We start from the raw sequence: 12,019 nt of genomic DNA on the forward strand, positions 1-12,019 counted from the left end.
TTTACGTTGCTACTCAATAGATCCGACCCGGCTTGGAGAGTGCACGAACTTTCTGTCTCAGCTTTCACGTTGGTGCCGCCGCGAACTAACCGGTTTTGGTACGGGACCAATCGTAGCTTACTCCAATGGGGAACTGCTTGTTATCAGCGTGTGCGCTAGCTAGCTAGCGTCGGATTTTCGTGAGAATGATTTGTGGACAACATTTCCTAGTCAGCAAAATAGCAAATAGGGAAGACAGCTGATCTGAAGGATCTACTGTAGTACTGTGAAGAGTTTGTGTGCTGTCTACTCCGTCAAAACAAACCAGTGTGGTCTGAGACAGAAGAGGACAAATACTGAGGGAGCGAAACAAAGTCCGCCGGCGGATTCGCCCCGCTGGTTGGTCTACATGCGTGAGGATACAACCGTGTTTGATCGAACAACATTCGCGGGGGCTCTCGTCTGACACCCGGGGACAAGCGCACAGGCACGTATCGGTGGTGTGTAATCTCTCTCCCGGCTGGAAGTTTTCTGAGAAAACCGCAGAAGCAACATGGCCGTGTTGGAACTACGGTGCTGGTTTTTGGTCGCGGTGATTTATAATGGTTGTATGGTAGAGTTGTTGGACGCCCGCCATGATGGTTCGAGGTCGTCTGCAGACGACAGTTTTGGTCAGAATTATGGCGGGAGTCTCCTCGCACGTGTCCTAACGGGGAGGGCGGGTGACCTCGCCGGGGGGACCGTGGAGAGGGTGAGACACGGAGCCGGTCGGGCTGCATACCGTCAAACGGGAGGAGGGAGAGCCGCTCGGCAGGGAGGGAGCTACTACGGGCCGCCCGACAGCCTGGCATCGGGAGACGGCGACGTCCGCCCCGAGAAGGAAGATTTTATGACTCGGCCAACCGTGTTACCAGGATACGAGGTAAATCACTTATTTTATATCCACTTCTCGAACAAAAGACTACATGCCTTTCTAGTGCTATAAATTCTAAAACACAAAAGCAGCAATGTAATAGCGCTAAATTTTCAAAATTTTGAAGTTTTTCAAAGCACTTTAAAGTTTATACCAGAAAATGTTTTATGTGAAAACTCAGAAAAGGTAATTCTATCATGATTTTGCCCAAAATATTTATTTCCATTCCAACTAACCAGAGAAACGCATAGTTCTTTGTCCAAGTTAATAAACATTTAAAAAGCGACCATGCTACGTTTGTACAAATCTAGACAGCCTCTTTGATTTAGAACGAGACATTTGCTTTGTGCCTGCTACAATGGCGACCGCTGTCTAGGCAAAAGTGGCATTTTGGGCAAAAGGCCACGAAGCTCTTGGTCTGACGAATTCGTCAGGGCCAAGGCACCACAAAGGGGGTCAGCCATCGATAAATATACAAAGGTTGCGCAAAGCTGAATACACATACATGCCATTCAGAACAGTTTGCATATATGCGTACCCCTAGCCCCAAATAAAACAGGCTTGTCAAGTTGCTAAAAACATACAAACGCATTCCTCAAAACCTCTACGATTCTTGTTGCAACAAGTTGTATGTTGTTGTTGTAATACGACGACATGAAACTTTCCCTAGTGCTCAATGGTTGGAATTGTTCCGTTGGTGGATAAAGAAAATAACTGGAGAATTCCTCGAGAAATGTTTGAGACGTTTATTTACACTCGCGAGACACAATATTAGTTTTCTTACTATCAAATCCCCATCAATCTGATACAAACGCCCCGGTGCCTATGAATGCGTGTATTGTGTGTAAAGGTGGTATCTCATCTGCACTTGGGGCACCGGTGCAGCACTGCCGGGTTCGAAAGATTACGAATTTTAGAGATAAAGAGCATTTTTTTTGTACCTTGTTGTCTTCTAAGTCATACTTTAACGTATGACGCAATACTAGTATCTGAATTATAAAAAAAATTGGCGAAAATAACGCAACAGTGCCGCAGTGAACGAACCCCGCAGTGCCGCACCGGTGCCCCAAGTGCAGTGAGATGCCACCTTTAGGGATTGACCACTGAATATTATTTATAGAGGGAAATAGAGAATATATTCTGTAAGTGTAAAAGTTGTCAAGAGAACATGGAATCATTTCCAATGGACTTGAACAGAAAATAGAAAAGTAAGATAAATGTAAAGGTGTTTTGTGAGTCCGTAGGGGCAGTACGTTGTTATCTACTGTGTCTAGGGCACGGTATTGGGAGACAGAGCCCATCCCTCTACTTCCACTGCCTTTTACCTCCCCAACCGAAGTCAGGTACCCATTTGTACACCTGGGTGAAGTGAGGAAAGTCTGTCTAGCCAGCATTAGAACCCATGACCTCTAGGTATCGAGTCTGTTAGCCTAGCCACTAGGCCAGTCGACGCCGCGCCCCGTAGAAAAGCATGCAGCTTCAATTGCCGAAATCTAAAAAAAACTATTTCAAGTTGTAGTTCCACACACAAACATACAAAGACATGGAGCATAGATGGACAGACAGTCAGGTAGACACACGCGCACACACACACACACACACAGACATGGAGCATAGATGGACAGACAGTCAGGTAGACACACACACACGCACGCACACACACACACACACACACACACACACACACACACACACACACACACACACACACACACACACAGCGAAAACTGCGAACATAAAACCACCACTGCACTGCATTAACAGTATTTTATCCATTCTTTCCAACGACCTCCCTAACCCCTTTCTCACCCTCTCTGCCCCATGCTGACCCGTCACGCTCATATCGACCAATTTTCTGATAAGCCATTGTTGTGATAAGCGGCTAATCGCTTGTCACGCTCATTTGTGGAGGCCCCCTAGTCTCTAATGGACTACCGGTCTCTATCTCAGATTACGCCTTTATTTCACCTCCAAGCAGATATTGGCAGTGTGTTACGCTCATTTGTGGAGGCCTCCTAGTCTCTAATGGACTACCGGTCTCTATCTCAAATGACGCCTTTATCTTCCCTCCAAGCAGATATTTGGGGTGTGTTACGCTCATTTGTGGAGACCCCCTAGTCTCCATCCTAGGGGGGTCCGGGGGCATGCTCCCCCGGGAAAATTTGAAATCTTGACCCTCTAAAACGCCATTTCCTGCGTTTTGACGGGCAAATTTTGCTGCCAGACTTAGCTTAACTTTGATGACGATTCTGTTAGAAATACAAATGGTTTTAGCGAGGGCGATGCCCATAAAATATATTCACGATTTCGAGTGTCGAAGGTGCAAGCTGTCGCAAGGTTGGTCTGGGAAAATTTCAAAATCTGCACCCTCTGAAACGCCATTTTCTGTATTTTGGGGGACAAATTTTGCTGAGGGACTATGCTAAATCTAATGCCATTTTTGTGAATGAAAGAGATGTTTGAGGGCAATGACCCACGCCTCAACAAATTTTCACCATGTCGTTGTGAGCGCCGGAGGCACAAGTCATCGCTAGGGAGGTCCGGGCAAAATTTTGAAATCTTGACCGCCTAAAACGTCATTTCCTGCCTTTGAGGCCCACATTCTGCTTGTAAACCAAGTATAGTACGATAGTAAAATTTCTATTAGTTTAAAAGGTTTTTAAGAGCGACGCTCCCACAACATATTGTCTTGCACCGACATGACCAAAGACGCGAGCCGTCACAAGGGAACACTGGCGAAATTTTGAAATCGGGACTCTCTGAAACGTCATTTCTTGCGTTTTCAGGCGTAAGTTTTCCTGTTAGACTAGCTTGATTTAATGAAATTTCCATCATCAAAAAAATGCACAAGGTTTCAGCTTGATTGTCCCCCCCCCAGCCCCCCCCCAAAATTTTTTTGGGGGGGGGCACCCCCCCCCCCCCTGGAGAACCCCCCCCCCCCCCCCCCCCGGTGCCGCCGCCACTGCAGATGACGCCTTTATCTTACCTCCAAGCAGATATTGGCAGTGTGTTACGCTCATTTGTGGAGGCCCCCTAGTTTCTAATGGACTACCGGTCTCTATCTCAGATGACGCCTTTATCTCACCCCCAAGCAGATATTGGGAGTGTATCTATAATCTCCAAGCAGATCCTACGGTAGCATAAGAAAGTATCAAAAGCTGTCAGAGGAGTGAAGCCGGCCTAGGAGTGTGTTTGGCTACCATTGGCTGATGACTCCCTTTGTCCAGCTATACTTCTTAGCCAGCTTTGATACTATCTTATGCCACTGGTAAATCTGCCTGGAGATTATGTGTCTAGTCATAGTTCCGGTTACATTCGTCGTGCAATCGTCGTACGATCGTCGCACGATCGCGAACTGAGGGCAAACTTGTGACGGATGTGCATGTGTCGTAGCCTTCTTGCTATCGACGCCGTAACCGCAATTGATAAAAGTAAAGACAGCTACGTTTGAAACGTTTCCCGTTGTAACAGTCCGCTGACAAAACTACCCCCAGGTATGAATCTTCCGGGGGTATAGTTTGCCTGTAACACCGCGCGGAAAAGTTACGTTCCCTCTGTAACAGTCCAAACTATACTCCTGACAAAACTACCCCAGGGGTGCCATCTACAAGGGGTACAGTTTGGCCTGTTACACCGCAGAAAAGTAAAGAAAGTTATATATGTTCCCACTGTTACAGTATATAGTATACTAGTACCCCTGATAAAACTACCCCAGGGATATACATGTAATATACCGGGGGTACAGTTTGGTCTGTGACACCGCGGAAACGTATAAGATTTTCCGTTCCCGCTGTAACTGTCCGAAGTATACCCCTGATAAAACTACCACAGAGACGTACTCTACCAGGGGTGTAGTTTGCCCCGTTACACCGCGGAAAGCCCGGTTGGTCTTTTACCCATTCAACTTTCATTACTACGTGATTACAGAACAAGTCCTGGCCTTGTGTCTGCTCTGTGTTTGTCACGGTACTTAACATGGATCGTTCGTCAGGCTTTTGTGCCTTGAAGGGTGCTATTAGTGCCGCCAAGGCCTCTTCTGCCGCGCACAGCTGCGTAAACTGGAACCATGACCGTGAAGCTGCGACCTTAGCTCCACGGAGCCGCGCTTTCTTTCATCAAAATACAACGGCCATGCTGTTCACTTTGAGATCATCGGTACATCGTTGGCTCTGTTAGATGTAGGGGAAACGCAAAGAAAGGAAGGAAATAAAGAAAGGAAGAAATGGTGTAACTGGAACCGTGACCGCGAAGAAACGACCTCAGCTCCAAGAAGCCATGTTTTCTTTCATCAAAGTACAATATACAACGGCCATGCTGTTCACTTTGAGTTAATCGGTACATCGTTAGCTCTGTAAGGTAGAGGGGAAAGAAAAGGAAGGAAGGAAAGAAAGAAAGAAATAGAGTAACTGAAACCGTGACCGTGAAGAGACGACCTCAGCTTCAAGGAGCTGCGCTTTCTTTCATCAAAGTACAATGTACAGCGGCCTTGCTGTTCACTTTGAGTTAATCGGTACATCGTTAGCTCTGTAAGGTAGAGGGGAAAGAAAAGGAAGGAAGGAAAGAAAGAAAGAAATAGAGTAACTGGAACCGTGACCGTGAAGCGACGACCTCAGCTTCAAGGAGCTGCGCTTTCTTTCATCAAAGTACAATGTACAGCGGCCTTGCTGTTCACTTTGAGATCATCCCTTCATTGTTAGCTCTATAAGGTAGAGGGGAAAGAAAAGGAAAGAAAGAAAGAAAGAAAGAAAGAGAAAGAAAGAAGGAAAGAAAGAAAGAAAGAAAGAAAGAAAGAAAGAAAGAAAGAAAGAAAGAAAGAAAGAAAGAAAAAAGAAAGAAAGAAAGAAAGAAAGAAATAGAGTAACTGGAACCATGACCGCGAAGAGACGACCTCAGCTTCAAGGAGCCGCGCTTTCTTTCATCAAAGTACAATTTACAGCGGCTTTGATTTCATCGGTACATCGTTAGATTTTAGATGTAAGATAGAGGGAAAAGAAAAGGAAATGAAGAAAGACATCGTTATATTCGTAAAACATGTAGAGGGAAAGAAATAGACAAAAAGAAAAAAAGAATGTATGGAGGAAGAAAGAATATATGAAAGGAAGAAAGAAAGAAAGACTAAACAAACGGAATGAAATAAGCCACGAAAAACGTAAAGAAAGATAAACATAGGGAAATAACAAGACAGAGAGAAAAAAGAAAGAAAGAAAAGAGAAAGACAGAAAGAAAGAAAATAAAAAAGGAAAGAAAGAAAAAGAAAAGGAAGAAAGAAAGAATGGAAAGACTTACGCAAAAAAAGAATAAAAGAAAAGAAAGAAAGAAACAGAAAGGAAATCAAAATCTCAGAATCTACAAACGCCCCTTCCATCAATAATTTTATTTTTTATTCAAACAATTTGCAAGACGTTTTGTAACATGGGACATTTCAACGGTGCGCCAGTTTGTATGTAACCATCACCCCACCGTCCATTGTTTACATGTACACATAAGTGGGCTATAGAGGAAGCGGGGCATGTTTACAGTCATGTCACACGGGGCGATAGGATGTTTAAATAAACAGTACAATTGATACATCAACCTCGGGGTGGGAAGGGGGCAGCGGCAAGGTCAATGTCATAGCCAAGGTCATGAGAACAGGCTGATGCATTACTAGGAAAAGATGTTCCCATTGTTACAGGCATAAAACAATAACATTGCAAGGATGTCTAGACTAAAGTGTTGTTGATGAAGTTACAGTTACGTTCTTAGGATGTAACGATCGATAGTTCACCTTTATCCGCTGGGTAACCTATATCCGTTGTAGTTGAAAGCAGGGGATTTGGGGATGTCAAGTAGATGGACGCCGGGACGGTATTTTCAAACTGAAATATTTGAAAAAAAAAATGCAATCTTTAACCCGCCGTCCGTTGACTTAACATATTTAGATACCCGTATTTTAAATACAACGGATATAGGTTACCCCACGGATAAAGGTGAATTAGCCTGTCTCTTCCCGGTTTAACCAGCCAACATGGCGGCCGTGGCCCTGTACATCCTCTATGGTCAAGCAAACATGTAACCAATTAAAGGGTTCACTAATACTGTACAATGCGGCAACTAGTACTGAGACACAGTGAAAGGCACACACTTTTGGCAGTTTACATGTAAAAAATCGAAAACTTCTTGAATTTGGAGCATCCAGTATCTACTTTTATTGGAGTAGACATTGTACAAGTCTGCCACACAAACAAATGTTCTGAAAGCTTGTCCCTTGCCGCCCTACGCCCCCTCCCCCATTTCCCTACTGACAACACATTGACAAGACAGACGACAACCTCTAATACCCATCCCTCGCGTGTGTTGGGAGGTTTAACATGACCTTCCCCTCCCATGTACAGATACAAGACACCTGTGTCTGTCGTCTCAAGAACCTGCAATGTCTCAAGACAGTAACACAAGACATTCATTTAGAACCGCAGACAGCGTTCAACGTTTAGGCGGCTTTAAAATGTACATGTACAGTAGGGCCGTTTTCTTTGATTATATGGATGACATCCTCTGGGAACCCCAAAACTGATGCGAGCGTGCAAAAAAAGAAAAGTTTCGTAAAGAAAAATTTGCCTTCATTATGAATTCTAAGTGGTCAGGAAGGTGGAACAAATTACTAAACGCACGGAGTATCGAATACCGAACAATAGATTTTTGTTTGAACCTTTGTGTATTCATGAAAGCTCAAATCGGCCTGCAGGCCACTTGTCAATGATTGAGGTCATGAGGGAAGAGGTAAGGGTCAGACAAATACAGTTAAGATTATATTCTTCATTTTACTTTTGAATTGATATTTGCACTTTGTCCGCTAGCACCTTTTTCTTTCAAATTACGACTGAAACTTATTGCTCATTTCGCAGCTGCTTTGAACAATTTACAATAGAAAACTTTTCTTCGGAAACGGCCGAAAATTGATGCACTTTTGGATGTCACCCATATGATCAAATTAACATGGCCCAATTGTTCAAAGATAGGCAATTATTGCACAGCGGAAGTCTATTACTGAGAGGAAGTAGGTTTCCTTCAAGAAGGCCGGGATGGATTAAAGACAACACGAAACCTTAAGAACAGGACGGTGTAATAATGATGTCTTTCTGAGCCAGGGTCAGCACAATTATTAAGTTAAGTTAAAAGTCCTCCAGATGGTGCATAGGACGGCGCCCATCTCCGTTTCTGTAGCCTTGGGCCACACAACTTTGTGCAATCACTACAACAGAGAGCTAGTCCACTGTATAATACATTTTATCATTTGTTCCCTGACATTTTCTTGACATTTTTACTCTGTTCAAGAACTAAGTTTACAATTTTCAGCATACATTAGCTTAGATTTTCCACCTTCGTATACAGTATAATCGTAAGCTTGTTTTCGAGGGGCGGACGAAAGCTGTTGTGTGCGTAGATGTCATTCATCTATAATGACTGCGTCTATATGACTGCGTCCCACTGATCTTGGGCCGAAAGGCACGTGCACCTTACACGGCTTTCCTCACTCTACTCAGGAGAAAATGAGTACCTAGTTTCGGCTAGGGTCGTCCCGCGGATAGGACGTTAAATGGAGGTCCCGTGTCTGGGGAGAGCCATACCTCAGGCACGTTAAAGAACCCTCCGCACGTGCGATGGTGCGGTTCGAGTGGTTCAAATCTTACAGTCCCTTGGCCGCACCTGGGGCAATTACTATCGTATTGAGGTCACCTGAGTGGCGCCGAATGGCAGCTCGCTCCAGACCCTTGCGATTTAGCCCCCCCCTATTGTAAGCTCCTTGCAATTCAGCCCCTGGCTGCAAAGAGTGAGTAGTCGGCCCACCCAATAACTAACAGGTCTAACAAAAATGACTAACATTGCCACAACTTGAACCAGGCACGATGCATGATGGAACTGGGTGTCGTTAAATGAATGTCCTTTTCTCTCTTTGCCTGCCTGGAGGACCAAAAGCTTCCCTCAGTAGGTTAAACGCCAGACCTGATCTATCACTACCAGTTCAAACTGGTACAGATCCGACCCAATCCGGAACCAACCGGATTATCTATAATATACAAAACCGGTCCCAACTGTTTACGCAGGTGGGATATCTCGTACTGACTGACGCGAACATAAATGTTTAGGTTTCTAGTCTGTCTTTATCATAAATGTTGAAGTCTGTAGGGATGGAAAGGCGATCCAGTTCGTCCCGTGAGTTACTGCCATAGTCAGTTGTTTGGAAACCGCGTTCTTTTGTTTGGGGCTTTGTTTAAAACATCTGCTGAGCAAGTTGGTGGAAGAGATCAAAGTACAAGACTAATACAGAAGGATACAGAAATTACAGACGGGGAGAAAGTGGTGGTTGTTCGCTGTGTTTGGTTGGTTGTGTAGATGGTCGGTTGGTTAGTCGGATGGTTTGTACGTTGGTTGGTTGGTTGGTTTGATGGCTGGTTGGTTGGTTAGTTGGTTGGTGATTGACTTGACTTTATTTATTTTGCACAATCTTTAAAAAGTTAACATAAAACAAGTTAAAGGAAGAAAGTACGTGCAGGGGGGAAGAAAAAAGCCTCGTGGCTTGTACAAAGTCTTCCTCCAAAGTAACAAGATTGAATAGACGTGTAAAATTAAACATTAGACAATAATGTAACCAAAAGAATTATATCAATTAACAAAATGGAAATAAATCATAATAGTTCAATATTTGATAACTTATGCAATATCATAACGGCGAAATGAATGAAATGATGTAATAAGAATATAACATTGAAAGAAATGTAACAACTGATAATGAATGGGAGATTAATTAAATGTTTGATTATCTAATAATGACTTTTTTAACAGGTTTTTGAAGATGGGTTGTGAATGACAATGATGTAAGGTTTCATTTAAACTATTCCAGATTTGCGGACACTTGAAGAACATGGAAAACTTTCTTTGTTGTGTTTTTACTTGTATCTGTTTTAAATGGTTAGACTGTCTAGTATTGTAATGATGGTGGTCTGAATTGTGATGGAAAAGGTTCTGGAATTGCTTAGGTATAGAAGAACTATTAATTGTTTTGTGAACAAAAAGGCAACTTTGCAGTTTGTTTATATCATATATAGTTAATACTTTTAAATTACGAAACAAAGATGCAGAAGGGAATGTATACGACACATTTGAGACTATTCGGACGAAGCGTTTCTGCAGAAGAAGTAGAGGTTTAAGTGATGTGGAGTACGTACTCGCCCATACGATGTTACAATATGCAAGATAGGGATATAGTAAACTATAGTATAATATCATATATGTTTTAGAAGATAGTAGCATTGCGATTTTTCTGACAATACCTATGTTTTTATAGATTTTTTTGCAAATAAGGTCAATATGTTTTTTCCAGGTAAGTTTGTCATCAATGGTGACACCTAAGAAACACGTGTGCGTAACTTGATTAATTGGTGTGTTATTAATAGGTATTTTAACATTTTCCTTATTGTATTTTTTCTTCCCTGCAAAAATAATGAAATTTGTTTTCTTGACATTTAAGGATAATTTGTTAATTTGGAACCATTTGTTTACTTTGTCTAATTCTCTATTCATTTTACTGACTAATATATCAAGGTCAGAATGTGATGAAAACAAGTTAGTATCATCTGCAAATAGTAGTGCTTGGTTAGTAGTGATTGGTTAGTTGGTTGGTTGATTGATTGGTTGGTGCGCGGTTTGTTAATTGGTTGGTTAGTTGTTTAGTTTTATTTTTTAGTTTGACTGGAGGTTGGATTTATTTGGTTGGTTGGTTGGTTGGTTGGTTGGTTGGTTGGTTGGTTGTTGGTTGGTTCGCTGATAGGTTTGCTGGTTCGCTGATTGGTTGGTTGGTCAATGTGATGGTTGGTTGCTGATTGCTTGATTGGTTGCACGGCTGTGTATTTGGTTGGTTAGTTGGTTTGTTGGCTGGTTGGTGCTTGGTTCATTGGTTCGCTGGTTTGTTTGTTGGTTGGTAAATTGGTTAGTTTGATTAGTTGGTTGGTTGGTTGGTTGGTTGGTTGGTTGGTTGGTTGGTTGGTTGGTTGGTTGGTTGGTTAATAGATAGGTCTGTCGGTTGTGTAGTGGTTGGTTGGTTGACGCGTTGTTTTTTGGTTAGTTGTTTGGCTTCATAGTCCCTTGGTTGGTTGTTAGTGCGTGCGTTCTTCTGATACAGGAACGCAATTAGGTACTTCACCTATGCCCTAGTCTAGTCTTTATCATTGCCATCTTTTCCCCTTCGTGTAAAGACAAACCCCTTACAGGAACAAGAGTTCGTAGACCTCAGGCCTGCATGAAATGTATTGGGTTTCTGTAGACCTATTGTGTATTTTTGCCTTTTTGTCTGTGGTACGTGGTTGGAAAAATGAGCTTTTTACCCTGTTGGTTGTGCACCATGCAAAAGTCTGAAATTCCATTTTCTGAATTTGTAAGTTTGGACATGGATGAACATTACTTATTTTGGATTTCTTAAGTATGTAACCAACCACAGTACCTTGAAGTTGTTGAGACGCAACCTTTTTTTTGTCTCAGATGGCCCATGTACATGTAGTTACTCTGTCACATGATATATTCATTACTAATATCTTCCTATTTCAATGTACTGACCTAATGCAGCTGCTAAATCTCCTTGGTTTGTGTTCTTCCAATGATATTCATTAAAGATTTATTTCTGGGGTGTTATTCACTTGACATCGGAAGGTTACTTGCATAATTTGACCAATGATACTTTTATAGTAGTTCCATAGACATTAGACAATATGAATAGTGCTGACCCCCATGATGCAGCAGCAACAGTTAGTCCCCAGGGTGGTATGATATTTTCATTCAATCCATCCAACCCAAATCTAAATCTCCTGTAGTATCTAAGCCAAATTTAACAGCATAATTTACTATGAAAAATGTCCTTGTCAATCCCATTTATAGATGGCAAGCTGCTGGCAATGGAAGCTTTGAAAACTTCAGAAGCTGTTGTAGTCAGAGCAAACACCCAGCAAACATCCCCCCAAACCAATGAGCAGTTGCTTAGAAGGGGAATTTCATCATATATTTGCCGCGACAAAATGCAACAAACGATACTGAATTTAAAACAGAACCAAGCTAAGCCTCCACCACTTAACCCTGCCTGTACTATAGATTAAGCAG

The 12,019-nt window shown here is 42.6% G+C and overlaps 1 protein-coding gene across 1 annotated transcript in view; it reads left to right on the forward strand.

Annotated features, from left to right (window-relative positions):
• LOC118404530 overlaps positions 1-12,019 on the forward strand; it is a 26,599-nt gene continuing 14,580 nt past the window's right edge. Inside the window, exon 1 of the mRNA XM_035803669.1 lies at positions 1-901. Coding sequence (XP_035659562.1) covers positions 533-901 — 369 coding nt within the window. The 5' untranslated portion in view covers positions 1-532. The remainder of the gene's footprint in view (positions 902-12,019) is intronic.

Source organism: Branchiostoma floridae, chromosome 17 (assembly GCF_000003815.2).
Source record: "Branchiostoma floridae strain S238N-H82 chromosome 17, Bfl_VNyyK, whole genome shotgun sequence".
Taxonomy (NCBI): Eukaryota; Metazoa; Chordata; class Leptocardii; order Amphioxiformes; family Branchiostomatidae; genus Branchiostoma; species Branchiostoma floridae.